The sequence below is a fragment of the Megalobrama amblycephala genome, linkage group LG10 (genome assembly GCF_018812025.1).
Source record: "Megalobrama amblycephala isolate DHTTF-2021 linkage group LG10, ASM1881202v1, whole genome shotgun sequence".
NCBI lineage: Eukaryota > Metazoa > Chordata > Actinopteri > Cypriniformes > Xenocyprididae > Megalobrama > Megalobrama amblycephala.
In genome coordinates, this window is record NC_063053.1 from 19,740,731 (window position 1) to 19,758,996 (window position 18,266).

The 18,266-nt window shown below is 35.8% G+C and overlaps 1 protein-coding gene across 3 annotated transcripts in view; it reads left to right on the forward strand.

Annotated features, from left to right (window-relative positions):
• antxr1d (ANTXR cell adhesion molecule 1d) overlaps positions 1-15,972 on the forward strand; it is a 33,302-nt gene extending 17,330 nt beyond the window's left edge. For 2 of the 3 annotated variants that reach the window (XM_048205260.1, XM_048205259.1), the window contains exons 12-18: positions 242-320; positions 693-788; positions 2,266-2,304; positions 3,110-3,208; positions 3,607-3,774; positions 3,866-3,946; positions 14,872-15,972. In XM_048205260.1, the coding sequence (XP_048061217.1) occupies positions 242-320; positions 693-788; positions 2,266-2,304; positions 3,110-3,208; positions 3,607-3,774; positions 3,866-3,946; positions 14,872-15,117 (808 nt within the window). In that variant the 3' untranslated portion in view covers positions 15,118-15,972. Of the gene's footprint in view, positions 1-241; positions 321-531; positions 551-692; positions 789-2,265; positions 2,306-3,109; positions 3,209-3,606; positions 3,775-3,865; positions 3,947-14,871 lie in introns of those variants that run through there. The other variant, XR_007186802.1, reaches the window with a different exon arrangement.
• Positions 15,973-18,266: the final 2,294 nt, after the last annotated feature.

The window sequence follows — 18,266 nt, forward strand, 5'->3', positions numbered from 1 at the left end:
AAGGTTGGTTGGAATTATCCATCCAAGAGGAATGCATTGGAAGTCATTCAGGCAGCTGTGTGAAACAAACATCTCTCTTTTTTTTTAATCCTGGCTCCAGATTACACATTTTGACAAGAAAATGCTGATCTTAATGGCTTTAATAATAACCACACAACAAGCTCACACATGTCCATCAGAGGAATGCAGTGAATGTGCCTTTTTCAGCAGGTGTGATTGAGGTGTTTTTGTTGTGTTGCAGGGTGATATATCTGCAGGTTAGCATGAATGAGGGTTTGTCCTACATCACAAGCTCAGTGCACATCACTACTGCTGAATGTGTAAGTAAATCTGTCTTCATTTGACAAAACCACTTCTGCCTGTAACAACATGAATGGCAGATTGTTGTGACAGTGATTCAACCTCTCTGAATCTCTTTTTCAAAGACTATTCGACATTGTTGTTTGCTGTTTGCAACTTGTTTGGTTCTTTTCCCTTCTCTTTTACCCTTTCTTTTTCTCTTATGAGGTCTCCTCTGCTTTCTTTCATCAGAGGAGTCTGTTTTTTTCACGTAAGTTCAAATTAGCAGTAAAAAGACAAATTCCAGCTCTTGGAGCAGCCATTTGCCCTCTTCTTCATTCTCCTTACCTGTTCATTTGTGTTATGCCATTAAATACTCATAAAGGTGTATGTGTGTGTCTCTCTGAGTGCAGTTTGATGGGACCATCCTGCTCATCTCGTTGCTGGCTGTTTTCCTGTTGTTGGGTTTGGTGCTGATGTGGTGGTTCTGGCCTCTGTGCTGTACAGTGGTACGTCTGTATGTCTCCCAGGTTGAAGCAATACAAAATTAACATTCACAGTGGTAAAAAAAGGGGTAACACTTTACAATAAGGTTAATTTGTTAACATTAGTTAATGTATTAACTAACATGAACTAACCATGAGCAATACATTTGTTACTGTCTTTGTTAACGTTAGTTAATAAAAAAATCTGTTCATAATTTGTTCATGTTAGTTCACAGTGCATTAACTAATGTTAACAAATAAAGCTGTTGATTTTAATAATGTATTAGTAAATGTTGAAATTAACAAAGATTAATAAATGCTGTAGAAGTGCAGTTCATGTTAACTGATGTAGTTATTAACTAATGAACCTTATTGCAAAGTGTTACCAAACATTTTCAATTTTTTGAAACTGAGATTTATACATCATCTAGAAGCTGAATAAATAAGCTTTTCATTGATGTATGGTTTGAGGGTGCAAAAATCTATATATTGAGAAAATCACCTTTAAAGTTGTCCAAATGAAGTCCATAGCAATGCATATACACTCACAAAAATAATTTTTTGATATATTTACGGTAGGAAATTGACAAAATATCTTCATGGATCATGATCTTTACTTAATATCCTAATGATTTTTGGCATAAAAGAAAAATCGATAATTTTGACCCATACAATGTATTGTTGGCTATTGCTACAAATATACCCGTGCAACTTATGACTGGTTTTGTGGTCCAGGGTCACATTTATTGCTCATCCTCATGTAGTTCCACATCCGTAAGACCTTTGTTCATCTTCAGAACACAAATTAAGATCTTTTTGATGAAGTCTAAGAGGTTTCTGTCCCTCCATAGAGATCCAACGCAACTACCACTCCAAGGTCCAGAAAAACAGGAATGACATAATTAAAGTATTCCACGTGACTCCAGTGGTTTAACAAACAAAGCACTCATGTCTCTTCAAAAATTGAGTTTAAGCCACTGGAGTCACATGGAGTACTTTAATGATGTCATTCCATTGGAGTGGTAGTTGCATTGCAAGGAAACATAGGGAGAACCCTCCCAAACAGATCTAGGCAGGTGGTGCTGGGGAAGTTGGAGGGCAAGTGAAATTCCATGGTGCGCTGCAATGAACTGATCTGATTCGAAGTCCGGAATAAATAGGTTATGTAGATAGAACAAAACGAAATGATTGAACCAATCAGCTGCTCGGAAGAGTTTTATGACTGAACTATATATTATTATTATTGATACATTTTGGTATATTAATAATAATAATAATTATTATTATTATAAATAATACATTTATGTGTTATTCATACTCAAACAATGATTCAACAACGTTGTTACATTCCCCCAGTGACATTAACTCTGCTTATGCTTCATGCAATATAATGCTTTTATGTTTTTATACTTTATAATGTACTGTTTATAGTGATTATGTTTATACTGTACTGCTCTTTGCCTAGATTACATTCTTTCGCTGAGAATTATTTTTCTTTCAGGTCATCAAGGAAGTGCCTCCACCCTCTCCCCCTGAGCCTGTGAGTTTAACTCCCTCTAACCTCATTTTGTGCTCATGTTTGTGTATGTGTGTATTTAGGCACAACCATACACTCTAATGAACCATGGGAATTTAGAGCCGATATGAATCAGGGCACTAAAAAAACAGATTGCACACGATAAAAGAATAACTCTCATAAGCTGAATCCAGTGCGTTCTAAAAAATGCCATCATTCCTTCTAAACCACATTCCCTAACACTGCCAATATCAGCTTCTAACTATGAGTGCAACAGCTTTGAAAAACTGTCCGTCACCATTTAAGGGCATTTTCTATGGCACAGCCGTGTAAATAAAGACAAGTGAGCAGTGTAAGTGGACACAGTGGGGACCACAGGCTCAACCGCAGGATGACTGAATAGCAAAATTCAGGGAAAAGGGCTCATAATGATCCTCTTGTGTTTGCTTTGTTTCCAGAGGTCAAAGGCAAGCAGTCACTGAGGCTGATAGGAAATAAAAGAGCTTTGTGGAAATGGCTTTAGTGTGTGCATCTGTGCTTCTTAACACTGAGAGCGCAAACAAGGCACTCTGTCTCTAAGGCTTCCCTTTGATTTGGAGACACAATGTGGTTGCTACTTTTTGGCTAACATTATTTGACAGCGTCATTGTGTTTATCTGTGTAGGCTTATGCGTTGAGTTTGCTAACTGTGAATTTTAAAAGACAATTCCAACTAAAACAGAAAAGGAATGTTGTTTTCTACATGACTTTGAATCATAGTCATTTTGCTAATTATTATTATTATTATTAGTGTGATATTAGCTTTATGTATGTTTTGTGTGCTCAATAGGAGCCTGATGATGAAGATGGCATGCCCAAAAAGAAATGGCCTACAGTAGATGCATCCTACTATGGTGGAAGAGGAGTTGGTGGAATCAAAAGAATGGAGGTGATGCATATTTTTGTACACGATATGGCTTTATATAGGGTGTCATTTGATCATAGGTTAACACAGGCTACGGGGGGATGGAGACCACACATGACGAGTGATGTTATGAACCCTCAAGGCACTAGAACACATCACTGTGACCTTAAATGCTCCCTGTCTGCCTGGTGCCAAAACTAGATCATGTGACATCATAAGACATGCTGATGCCTGTAGATTTACTCAACAATATTGGACATATTCATTATTGTTCTTTGTAAAATACACACCTTTTTTACAGCTATAGTACCTGTTACATGTTAAGTGCACTACTTAAACACAGTATAATGCAAGCTTGCGTGAATGTCTTTTGCTCTCAGTCTGTGTGGGTTATAAGTGGACTGTGTTCCTCTGGTCTTTAGGTCCGCTGGGGGGACAAGGGCTCCACGGAGGAAGGAGCTAAACTGGAGAAGCCAAAGAACGCTGTGGTGAAAATGCCTGAAGATGAATACGAGCCATATGAACCCAAACTCAGAAAGCCTTATGGGTGCAGACCTGCCCATCATAGGAAGTGGTACAGTCCTATTCAGGTACAGGAGTTTTTTCCCCATTAAATTTAATATGAAATTATCAGTTTTTAAGGTGAAAAAGGTTTTAATAGAACAGTTCTATGTGTCTTAGGGGAAACTGGATGCTTTGTGGGCCCTTTTCCGTCGAGGATATGACCAGGTGTCACTCATGAGACCCCAGCCTGGAGATCAGGTACAACCATGAACCCATTTAAGTTACATACCTAATTCTTTCTCAGAATAGTGACCTGACAATTGTGCTTGAATTTCTCATAATATGCCTCATAAGCAGGATCTACTGAGCTTCATAGTGCTTTTGTTTATCTTATTTATTCTTAGAATAAGCTGCTTTTTTTGAATGACTGAATCTCATCCATTCTGTCAGCTGTAAAGGAAAAAATCTGGTAACACTTTATTTTAGGGTCTTTTAACTAGTTGCTTATTAGCATGCATATTACTAGAATATTGGCTATTTATTAGTACTTATTAAGCACATATTAATGTCTTATTCTGTGTTACCTTACTCTACATTCTTAATCCTACCTAATACCTAAACTTAACAACTACCTTACTAACTATTAATAAGCAGTAAATTAGGAGTTTATTGAGGGAAAAGTTGTAGTTAATAGTTTGTGTTCCCTATACTAAAGTGTTACCAAAAATCTTTATGTAAAATGTGAAGTTTATTTTAAAGTGCTTAAAGTATTTATGTTTTTAAAAACTGATTATATTTTTGCATTGGTTTTTGTATTGCACAGAGCAAGTGGTTCATGTGGATTTTAGAAAAACTTGGTTTAAAGCATTCACATTCACTGTTTCTGATCCAAAACCTTGTGAGCTTCCTCCATATGCAACATTTTATCATATATGTGATTGTGAAGGTTGCTCCAAATGCTAGGATTATGCTGCCTCTTAAGATATCGAATTTTGGCCCAATTGTAATGCATGATATATACAGTCAAACCAAAATTTATTCAGACACCTTGAACATTTCATTCATTAATACAGTTTATTCACTATAGTTTAAGAAAATGGTAATAAAATATGACAAGATCTCAGAGTTAAACTGTGTCAGAAAAAAATTAATCTTAATTATGATAATTAATTAGATAACACTTAAGCAAAACAAGGTCAGGTCAAAGTGTCTGAATAATTTTTGGTTCCAAATTTTTATAAATTTTACTGGTAGTCCATTGTATGAAGAATCTCAGTGGCGTGCAGTGATGTTCTGAAATGAGGAGGCAAACAATGACCTTTTTATTTATTTTTTATAAATCAAATGTAAATTCATGTCTGTTACTTTTAAAGTTGTCACATTTTTCTTGTTAAATGAACATTACATTACATCAAAAAAGAAAAAAAGAAACCAAATACAATTCTATTTTGTATTTTTACATTAACAATGTAATTAGTGTTCTTTTTATTAAAACCAAGTCAATCTAATCAAGTTAGTGTTTTAAGCATGTTTACATTTATTCCTAAATAATAACTAAAGGCAGTAACAATTTAAACAATATATTTAATTTGTGAATTGATTTTCAGCTGTTCTTTTTAAAGGTGCTAAAGAGGATGTTTTGTTTTATACATTTTTGCAATATTACTTGAAACTGTCTTTACTAACTGATAAAAGACTATTTATTAGGTGCACTGAAAGGAATAATATTAATATACCTCATCTGTGCACGAGGTAGGGCCTTAAAAACATCAGCCAATCGTTTACGCGATCATCGCGTAAACGATTGGCCCTCTGGCTTGTCAATCACTGCCATGACGTTCCTTGTGAGAGACGAGCGTGGCTGTGCGCTCCAGTAACTTTCCACACTCCACAGGCGCTGCATGCAATGTTTTTGTCAGGAGACAGGAGTAACAACTGCAGATTATGAGTTACCTGCGGTGAGTCCGACATAATGAATAGCGAATGGCGAATGCCGGTGGTAAACACTCGTGTTCCAATACAGTTTTGGGAGGCGTTCCTTCGAAGGAGGGGGGTTGTTCTTACGCATGCGCTCATTTCAAAAACTCAGTAACAGTCTTTGGTTTCTCAGTCGACGAAAAGAACCTCTTTAGCACTTTTAATAGTGAACTTATTTTGGATCAGTCATGCTTGGTAAACACTGTCACAGACACGAAGATGTATCTTTAATTTCACCAAGCTGATTGCTCACTAAAACCCCCACAGTCATCATGTTTTCAGGTCTTTTCACATTTGAATTTGACGTGACATAAAGCGGTGATATCTAATGGGTGAGGTGTTTACTTTTTAATTAGTTGACGGCATCATTTTGTTCATTCAGACTGATGTGCGAAACGCGCACGTAAACAATAGGCGGGATTTATTGCACAAACCAATCACATCCAATGAAAACCAATCATATCCAGTCATAGTGCGATGGAGGCATTGCCTCCTCTCATGTAAGTTTCCCCCATTCATTCTCAATTACCCCCCACAAAACCCACCACACACTTTAGGGGCTTTGTTCATTCTCTACGAGCTCAAGGGCTCATATATATATATATATATATATATATATATATATATATATATATATATATATATATATATATATATGGACAGGACACATTAAAATGATCAAAAGTGACAGTAAAGACATTTACAATGTTACAAAATATTTCTATTAATTCTATTAATCAAATTAATTCTGTTCTTTTGTACTTTATTTTCATCAAAGAATAAAGATGTATCACGGTTTCCTCAAAAATATTAAGCAGCACAACTGTTTTCAACTGTGATAATAATAAGATTTTTTCTTGAGCACCAAATCAGCATATTAGAATGATTTCTGAAGGATCATGTGACACGGAAGACTGGAGTAATGGCTACTGAAATATAAAAAACTTTTTTAAAAAACTAAACTTTTCCATCACAGGAATAAATTACATTTTAAAATATTTTCAAATAGAAAATAGTTATATTACATTGTAATAATATTTCAAAATATTACTGTTACAAACAGTAAATGCTGCCTTGGTGAGCATTAGAGTCTTGTTTAATAATAATAATAACAATAATAATAATTGATTCCATAATGAAATTTATCAATATAAATAGATTATTATGAATAAAAATGAATATTTGAACCCTTGGGTATGCTTATGGGTTGCTGCCATAAAGGAAAGTGAAGCAGTTCACTTGTTTTGGAACAGAGCTGTTGTGACATTCCCTTCACTCCTGAGCATGCTCAGTTGCCGGGACAGGAAATAGCAGTGTAATTACACCGCTCTTAATTCCTCCTCACATGGAGCAGTCGTGTGGCCGAGCACAGTCACTCATTCTCTTGTGCCTTTTGTAAGAGACGTCCCTCAGTGTCTGAGCCCTGCTCTCTGCACCCTGCATTATTCTATCAGCACAAGCTGTGTCATGGCAACACATCTGTGTGTCCGTGAAAGGCATCTTTCATGTGGGCCGCAGTGCCGAGGGCCGTACAGTATGATCCCATTGACATGAGCAGACTATAGCGCCGTTCCCACTGTAGATGGACCGATCTGATTTACTTTGGTTTCATTCTTCACTGCTCCATAATGGGCCACTTGTCTGCGGGACCGCCAGTGTCCAGCTGCTCAATGTACTTTGCATGAGCTTTAGAAGGTGCTGGTAAAGGCAGCAGACACTGCAAAGGGCGAGGTTTGGATGGAAACAGCTGTGCCATTCAGGGAGATTTGGGGTGTAGTTGTGTGTTTCATGCCCACCTGCAACACACTAGACAGCAGACACAAACAACTCGCTGTGCCCAAACAAGACCTCTGCTCAGCTACAGACGGCCTAATCTCTATATTAGTCTACATCTTTCTCTTTATAACTCTTTGCATTCCCTAGCTGTGACTGATCCTCTGTCTGTCTCTTTCTCCTCCGTCTCTGTATTCTCTTTGTCTTTTCTTCTGTTTTCTATTCCTACCAAAGGGCCTCTCATGTATATGGATCTGGTCTTGTAGAGTTTAAAGATGGATTGTAACTAAACAGACTATCATTATATTGCTGGTAAAGCAGCACTGGATTGATATTCGTCAATCACATTGGTTATGGATTTTTTTCTAAATTAGTTCACATCCTTCTCCCTTTATAAGACATATTTTGAAATCCCTTATGCTTGGGATTGAACTTCGTCATTCAGCATGAAATGTAAAGTCTTTTGGTAACACTTTAGTATGGGGAACAATTCTCACTTTAGTTGCTTATTAGCTTGCATATTGCATATTTATTAGTACTTGTAAAGCACATATTAATGCCTTATTCTGCATGACCATAGTCTACATCCCTAAATCCTACCCTATACCTAAACTTAACCACTACAATAACTACCTTATTAACTATTAACCCTTTGATGCGTATGATCGCACCGGTGTGATTAGAACGTTCAGCGCAGCACGTGATCAACTGTCAAATTCAGATGTACTTGCGCATTTAACTGGTGCCAAGCCAGAGACGGACACACTCAGCACTTTCATATCACAAATATGCAGTGTTTTCAACCACATAATGTTTATTTTAGGTTTCAGACATTTAAATACATATGAGTACTAGCAAACCAATACATTCAGAATTTGTAAAATACACACTGATGTCTATGGAAGCGGCAATAACACTCCTTTCCATTATAATTAGACGACACGTTTTATTCATATCAGATACACATTGTATAAGTAACTTTAAAGTTTACTCTATTCTTCCCCAGTTCTCACTTACTCACTTACTTTCATGTATTTCGGGAGAAGTGGATGAATTCACATGTTGTAAATCCAACAGATCCGATTCTCTGTTCGGCGCAAACTAACATGGCGGCGCCCATTGCACATATAGTTCATCTAACATGATTATAAAGGTGTTTAAACAGCAAAACACATCCACTTGCACATATTTGACAATCGGAATATCAGATATTTCATGCTATAGTTAACAAAGTAGTTAACAAACTTACGTGCGAAAGGGTTAATAAGCAGTAAATTAGGAGTTTTTTGAGGCAAAGTCGTAATTAATTAATTTTTTTTTTTTTAAATAATTTAAATTTTACAAGACTGTATTTTGAAAATCTATTTTTTATTAAAATTTATTTACACCAAAGTCCCTTTAAAGGGTTAGTTCACCCAAAAATGAAAATGTCATTAATGACTCACCCTCATGTCGTTCCAAACCCGTAAGATCTTCGTTCATCTTCGGAACACAGTTTAAGATATTTTAGATTTAGTCCGAGAGCTTTCTGTCTCTCCATTGAAAATGTATGTACGGTATACTGTCCATGTCCAGAAAGGTAATAAAAACATCATCAAAGTAGTCCATGTGACATCAGTGGGTCAGTTAGAATTTGTTGAAGCATCAAAAATACATTTTGGTCCAAAAATAACAAAAACTACGACTTTATTCAGCATTGTCTTCTCTTCCGGAATCCTTTCCATTGAATTGATTCCATTGAATTGATTCCATTGAATCCTTTCATCTGTCAGTGTTGGTAATGCACGTTTACGTCGATGTGGTTGTTTTTGGCGATTAGGACATTTTGAAGCATCGAAAATACATTTTGGTCCAAAAATAACAAAAACTACGACTTTATTCATCATTGTATTCTCTTCCGGGTCTGTTGTCAATCCGCATTCACGACTCTGCTTCTTCTTCTTCTTCTTCTTCTTTCCTGTTTTACGGTGGTTGGCATCCAGCTTATTGGTGCATTACCGCCCCCTTCTGCTCCGGAGTGTGGTTCACGACTCCGCAGTGACGCTGCTGATGTAAGACACTGCTGACGTGTTATCTAGTGCGCCCGAGCTTCGTTTACAATCTGAGGGAGACACACGCTGTATTCATGCTATTCTACATTGTTTGTATTTTGGTATTGCTATATTTTTTAAAATGGTGCGTAGGTGTGCATGTCGTGGATGTCCTAATCGCCAAAAACAAAGACGTGCATTACCAATGCCGACAGATGAAAGGATTCAATGGAATCAATTCAATGGAAAGGATTCCGGAAGAGAATACAATGCTGAATAAAGTTGTAGTTTTTTTTATTTTTGGACCAAAATGTATTTTTGATGCTTCAACAAATTCTAACTAACCCACTGATGTCACATGGACTACTTTGATGATGTTTTTATTACCTTTCTGGACATGGACAGTATACCGTACATACACTTTCAATGGAGGGACAGAAAGCTCTCGGACTAAATCTAAAATATCTTAAACTGTGTTCCGAAGATGAACGGAGGTCTTACGGGTTTGGAACGACATGAGGGTGAGTCATTAATGACATAATTTTCATTTTTGGGTGAACTAACCCTTTAAGTGTTATTCCATAGTCTTTGATTTGCAACGGCATGACATTATTTGCATTCTGGATTGCGATTGGTCATGTTTCTTACATCTATTGCATACTGAATTGTTCTTTTTTTGACTGAACTGTTCTTTTTTAAGATTTTTGTCAAAAACTGAAAGTTATCCACAGTTACCTCTAAAATACAACAGTTACGGTTACTAAAATAAAACTGGGGTAATTTGGAATTAGCCACTATTATTGATTTATTTATTTATTTATTTATTTTTATTTTTTATTTTTTTTAAATGGCAGATTGTGAAACCTCCTTACAGTACATTAATATGAGGTCTCATATTAATATGTTATTTGTAATTTTACTATAGCAAAAAACTAATGAATTTTGGAAGAAACTGCTTTTACCATGGTAACATTTTGTAAGAGCAATGGAAACAGCAGTGTTCAACCGAAACCTAAAACCTGTATTTACATAAAACTTCAACAGTAATCTTCTGCTGTCTTCTAAACACTATTTTCCTCCATGAAGTGCAAATCTAGTTATTATTTCTGACTTTTGTCTATTGGCTTCAGAAGCTACTGTCTACACTTTTGCCTTACATTTTATTAGTTTCAAAATATTGGTGATGTTTTATTATAAATTCAAGTAATTGAAACAGTGTTGTTCAAATCTTTGAAGTCACACTGATCTTATATTTTGAATGAATGTTAAACATTAACATGTATGACCTGAGATAATGTGTAGATGAGTCACAGATGAGTCCTGGGTCAAACTCTTTACCCACTGGCCTCAGTGCACACATTGTGATGCAGAGGTGACAGCCTTGCTTTATTACTCGCTTATAGTTGTTGTGTAAAGAAAGAAGCTCTTGTTGTTGAAAGTCTTTGTCTGGTCAGTTTACAAGCTTCACCTCAAATGCTCAGTATCTGCCCCCTCACGTCTAAGTGCCATCTACAATTGAGACAAAGAAACTCTGTGGAATAGATAGTGTTTTTGTTTTGTTTTTCTTAATGACCCACATGAATGTAAAAGTTGTGACAAGAAAGACTCTGGTTAACAGAAGGAAATGGCTTTTTAACATAATTTACGAGTCAAGGTGAATGACATGCTCCTCCTATTGTTCTCAAGGATTCCTCTCTCATGTGCGGTTCCACGTTAGAGTCTAACCCTCACGTAACCAATGCTTGGTGGTCTGATTTAACAGCTTATTAAACAGAGAGCCCCATAATGTGACATGGGGCTCATTCGGCAAAGGGGGAGCTGAGTTTTATTGTGATGGGCTATTGTCAGGTTGGTGGGGGGTGGTGGTGATTGATTCATGTCTGTCTGGCTGGGGGGGAGCAAAGCCATCACTTTGCCAGTCTTGTGTGGCGAAATGGGCAATTTGGCGAGCAGCACAGCAACAGGCCTGCACAAGGGTGAGCATATGGGCCGAATGAGAATGGAGGCTCATGAATACTGTGCAGATGTGGGTGGAGGGAGTGGGGAAGAGAAATCTGTCCATATGGTGTTTTAACTACTGTGGATGACCCCCAGCAGGCTACAAGATTCTACAGGCTTTAGATCAGCGGACTTAAACTCAAATTACCTGGTGGCCACTAGCTAGGTGCTGCTTTCCATCATGGGCAAGTTGAACAGTTGCAACTAATACAGGTGTTTTGAATTTTTTTAAAAAAAATTCTGTTGTAGTTTTATTCTGTCACACAATAATAGTATTTTTAAATAAATCATTTAATATTTAAATGTAATTAATTAATTTATATTAGATATTTCTTGAGTATTTACATTAAGCTACCGTTTAACAATCCTAAACAGAATCAAACCAAAAGTGATCATTACAGTAAATAATGGTTGTTGCCTGGCTTGTTTATTGTAACAAATAAATAATAATAGCGATAAATATCCACAAATGATGTCCCCACAAATGTAATAGTACCAGTAATTTTTGCCCTTTTGGGGACATTGTTTTTTTTGGGAAGGGAAAAAAAAAAACGCTGATGGGTAGACAAACAATTATGTGGATAGAAAGTCTATGGAAAGTCCCCATAAAACACAGAAACCCGACGTGTGTGTGTGTTATAAATTATACAAAGTTACATTTTGATAATATATAATGAAAATTAAAAAAAAAAAAAAAAACACATATTACCAGCAAGATGTTATTAAAAGTTAAATGTTGTCTTTATATGTTTATATATATATATATATATATATATATATATATATATGTTAAATATATAAATACAGTTCTCAATCTGTATGTGAAGATTAAACAGCTAAACAGAAAGATACATCAACTGACAGCTTTGCCTGCCCATCTCACATGTATTTAAACCATCCCAACACACTCAGACAACAATAATAAAAAACAGACACTCCCTTACATTGAGTCCTTCTCTGTCCATCTGTTTCATATTTATACGGATCACTCCTGCATACTCAGTGATTTGAGACCACCCTTATTACTATAACACAATAAAAAGCCATATCCTATCCTGGCTCAGTCCTCTAAGACCCTTGAACAAAAGGGAGGGAATCTCTCCTGTGACAATTTAGCTAGTGGCCTTTAAACTGTCCATCTGTTTGTCTGATAAGTGCTCAAACAGCATGGCAGAGACTGACTCCCCCTTAACCGCTCTCCTTTCCACTCAGCAAGATCAGAGTAGGACACACATCAGTTCACACTGTGCTTTTTTGTTGAAGGTGATAGTAACAATTGCTGTGGTGGTTCTTGTGATTGATTAGCCATGGCTGCCATGCTTTTCTAGCTAGCTAATATTTGATTGTTCAACATTTATTTATTTATTTATTTATTTATTTTATGTTATGCATATTGAATAATGTGATTTATTTTTTAAAGTTCATCATTATCATACTCAGTATTAAAAATATGTATACTACCGTTCACAAGGTTTTTTTTGTTTTGTTTTGTTTTTTTGAAAGAAATGAATACTACGGAAGAGGATTAGGGCCAAGCAATAATAAAAAATTAAAACCATCTCGAGATTAAACTTGTTAAATTTCAAGAAAAAAGTCAAAATAAAATGTTGAGAATAAACTCATTAAATTACAAGAAAAATGTTGTTAAATTTCGAGAAAAAAGTCGAGATAAAATGTTGAGAATAAACTCGTTAAATTACGAGAAAAAAGTCATTAAATTACGAGAACAAATTTTATCTCGACTTTTTTTAATTTAATGACTTTATTCTCAACATTTTATCTCGACTTTTTTCTCGAAGTTTAACGAGTTTTTTCTCATAATTTAACTAATTTGTTCTCGTAATTTAATGACTTTTTTCTCGTAATTTAATGACTTTATTCTCAACATTTTATCTTGACTTTTTTCTCGAAATTTAAAGAGTTTTTTTCTCGTAATTTAACGAGTTTATTCTCAACATTTTATCTCGACTTTTTTCTCAAAATGTAACAAGTTTTTTCTCGTAATTTAATGAGTTTATTCTCAACATTTTATTTCGACTTTTTTCTCGAAATTTAACAAGTTTTTTCTCAAAATTTAACAACTTTAATCTCGAGATGGTTTTATTTTTTTATTATTGCTTGACCCTAATCCTCTTCCGTAGAATACTTTTATTCAGCAAGTAAGTAATAAATTGAGCAAAAGTGACAGTAATGACATTTATAATGTTACAAAAGATTCCTGTTTCAAATAAATGCTGTTCTTTTGAACTTTCTATTCATCACACAATCCTGAAAAAAAATATCATGGCTTGCAAAAAAAAAAAAAAAATCAAATGAATGCATCCATGATGAGCATAAGAAACTTCTTTCAAAAACATAAAAAAAAAAAAAACTGACCAACACGAAACTTTAGAACAGTAATGTTTGCTTGTTTACTTTTTTGTACAGGATTTACTTGCATTAATGTTCCGAATTCAAAATGTAACCGATTAGTATATAATAGTTGAGCATATAGGACTTGATAGTACAATTGGCACTTTGTTGACATCTTGAGTGGGGAGTAGGGGTGATCACTTCACTGGGGTCATCAGGTGGGCACCCTCCTTCCTTGGTGTTTCGCTGATAAGACTTCTTTTGAATCTGAACGTTTGTTCTATGCAACAAACTACCGTATAAAAGTTTAAGCAATTGTGTTTATCACTTCGATTTCAAAATGTTTTATTACGTGTAGCCAAGTATACTGTGTTTGAGAGGGAAAAGATTTAAAGCTTTGCTTCCATTCATGCACTTGCATATGAATACGTCACTTTTATTAAGCCCTGACAAAAGTGGGTGTTGTAGTGGATCCTGAGTCATCCAGAGTTTCTATTTATGCACTTAATGAAGCGTAAAGTGAGTTTTGAATGGCTTTAGTCAGTCGGTCCCAAAGTTTGAACCCTCTCTGACGATTCCTCCTGAACAATCAGCCTTGCTGACAACAATGAATCACTTAATCTTTAAGAATATAAGTTTTCTCAGAGACCAGTCCCTTGTTCCAACACCGTTTTCACAAATAGCTATTATTCCTTAAGCGCAGCGCTGCAACTCTTCAACCCCACCCCCATGATTTTAGGGACAGAATTGCAGTTGACAGCTGAGTTTCTGGATGTCTGAAGTGCTGTGGGTTCATCTCCTGGGCATTTTCGAGCGAACGCAAGCAAGAGAACTCAGCCTAGGATCAGCTGCACCAGCGCTTGAGCTTTTGTTTTTGAATCCCACGCATTTCACTGTGAACTTGTCACCTCGGGGGTTGAAAATACAATGTATCCATACAAAATATGTAAAGAGTTTGGGTTTCGTTTTATTCCCAGAAGTTATAGCTACTGATAGCAATGAAATTTCAGCTTTGAACTGACAGTGATCCCACCATCTGTCTTGTTTCCATAGGGGCGATGCATCAACTTTACCCGGGTGAAAGCAGAGGAGCCAAGGTCACCGCCAAGCAGCCACCTTCCACCTCCGCCGCCCCCTTCAGACCATCAGCCACTCATGCGCCCTCCGCCCAAAAGACCACCATCCCGGGGACCCTCCATCAACCGCTCACCCCCAGGACCTCCACCAGCCCGGGCACCCCCAGGCCCCCATGGACCCCCTCCTTCACGACCTCCACCCTGCCCTGGGAACAGGCATTGAGAACAATGGAGGGTCTTCACAGTTACCATAAAATCTCTGCCTTTAATTCAAATTTGTGATTTTTTTTTCTAAAGCCACTGGTTTGCTAGTTTCAGATACATGAAATTGTTGATTTAGATTGAATGAAATGTGATTTAACTGTGGTACACTCTTAAAAATAAAGGTGCTTTATTGGCATATATGGTTCCATGAAGAACCTTATCATCCACAACATTTCCATTCTACATAAGGGTCTTTATAATAAAAAGGGTTTAGATTTTTAAAATGTTCTTCACATTTAGCAAAAATATATGTTCGTTGAAAGGTTCTTTGGGGTACTGAAAATGATTCTTCTGTGGCATCACTGCGAAATCCCTTTTTTTGAACCCTTATTTTTAAGAGTGTGTGTTCTTACTATAAAAAGAGGCACTGAAAGAGGGACTGCATCAATGCATGAGATTATTATACGTGCAAAATTAATGCATTTTAAAGCACTTAAGATCTTTGAATGTTGACTTTGGGTATTTGTATATCAGATTTTGCATGAATGTGGTCATCTACTGACACATTAACGTCAAGGATAGCAGAGTAAGTATGGTATACATTATGCCCTGTTTTAATTTGTATAATATTAACTGGTCACATCTTTAAAAAGAAAATCTGACATGTTGTGACTGCAGGGCAGTACAAACTTCTAATTTATTTAGCCTTGAGTTCCTGGTAGGCACTTGAATATAAAATGACAGGGTGTCCACCACTGGTACGGGACACTCAGCATGATATTTTATGTAATATATTTTGTGTTTTGCTTTGTAGATCATGGTCATCAATAGTAGTCCTATACAGCAAAAAATATTAAAGTCATAAATATGTTCATGGGTTGGAAAAAATTGCCTGTACCCATTGTTTATATATATATATATATATAATTTGTTTGTTTTTTCTCCTATGATACGAGAATAAGAAGAATATTATTCCATTTCTATGTAAATGTATAAAACACAGGATTAATAAATATTCAGTTCTAAAGTAGTTGAGACCTTGAGCTGAACAAGCTTTATAGTCAATCACAGTTGTTCACAGCCGAGAAAGCAACAGAGCCACTTTATGCATAAACATGATTTTTTTTTTTTTTTTTTTTTTTTTTTTTGAATGAAGTCATTCTCAAAGAGTTGGTCAGTTTTCAAGACTGCATCATTTTTCGACATTCTGCACAAAGGATTGATTTGTCCGCTTGACCGTCTTTGCTGTGTATCAATTTTTCAGTCAGATAAATTGTACAGTGTAACACTAGTGTAAAAGTAACAAAAATCCTTGTATGATTTGAATCTACATAAAAAACTAATGCATAGACTCTACAGACAATTAGAATGAGAATCTGGGAGCTGCCTGCATGTTTTAGCTTTATTTTTCTGACTCCATTTTTTTTCCACCCATTCCTTACAGTTCACCTCATTCTGCTCTGTAAGGAATTAATACTCAGCAGGAGCTTGATTCACATCATGTAACATGACATGATTCATATGGTCTGATGACTGCAGCTCCTTTGGCTGGGTGCACCGAACACTCATGAGAAACATCAATGTGTTGACAGTGGCCACAAAACGTGGAGCCCTGTGGCAGCACTGGGGATGTTCCCATTACGGGCACTGACAGCCACACATAGTGACTAATATCCCTCTGCCTGCTGTGCTGCGACAGCTTGACTGCTTTTGTACCAAAGGAGAATCATTCAGAGACCACACTTAAACCTGCACCTGTACAGTCTATATTTACCATATCAGATGCAAGCACAAAGTAAGAACGGAAATGATTTTAGTATGCATCCCTGAATGCAGTTACAGAAACGTACGCCGTAACGCTCCTGGAGTGAATTTCACGTCATTGACGTCTCTCTTTCTTAAGTGAAACAGTGCCCTCTCTTGGCCAAATTTACTGCGGTTAGGATTCATTGATTGAGGCTCCAACGTTGATTTTAATAGCAATCATTTGCAACCAGGCTTTTTACTTCGTTGATAAAAATACGAAGACCATTCATAACTGCCTTCAATGACATGTCAAAGTCTCATTGTAGAAATTATATTTGTCTGAAAGTTCAGCAAATCCCCAAAAATGGTAATTTTAAGGTGAGTAAAAAAAAAGCCACCATGCACAACAAATCAGTTCATTAAAACGTTAAAAAGGAACGTTAAGATCTCACAGGACATCTTGTTCATGTCAAACCTTTCGCAAAGCCCCTCTAAATAACCAACACTTAGGACAATTTGCGTCGTAATGCTAAATGTTGATGTTTATACGATACCACCCTGTTGAAAAAAAAAAACAGCATATGCTGGTTAGGTATGTTTTAAAGCATGGAAGCTGGTTTGAGCTGGTTTAAGCTGGTTAGGACCAGCACTTGACCATCTTAAACCAGCTAAGGACCAGCATAAACCAGCTCAAACCAGCTTACATGCTTTAAAACATACCTAACCAGCATATATATATATATATATATATATATATATATATATACATACAGTACAGTCCAAAAGTTTGGAACCACTAAGATTTTTAATGTTTTTAAAAGAAGTTTCGTCTGCTCACCAAGGCTACATTTATTTAATTAAAAATACAGTAAAAAACAGTAATATTGTGAAATATTATTACAATTTAAAATAACTGTGTACTATTTAAATATATTTGACAAAGTAATTTATTCCTGTGATGCAAAGCTGAATTTTCAGCATCGTTACTCCAGTCTTCAGTGTCACATGATCCTTCAGAAATCATTCTAATATGATGATTTGCTGCTCAATAAACATTTATGATTATTTTCAATGTTGAAAACAGTTGTGTACTTTTTTTCAGGATTCCTTGATGAATAGAAAGTTAAAAAGAACAGCATTTATCTGAAATACAAAGCTTCTGTAGCATTATACACTACCGTTCAAAAGTTTGGGGTCAGTAAGAATTTTTATTTTTATTTTTTTGAAAAGAAATTAAAGAAATGAATACTTTTATTCAGCAAGGATGCATTAAATCAATCAAAAGTGGCAGTAAAGACATTTATAATGTTACAAAAGATTAGATTTCAGATAAACAGTCTTTTGAACTTTCTATTCATCAAATAATCCTGAAAAAAAATATTGTACACAAATATTTTGTACAATTGTACACATTAAATGTTT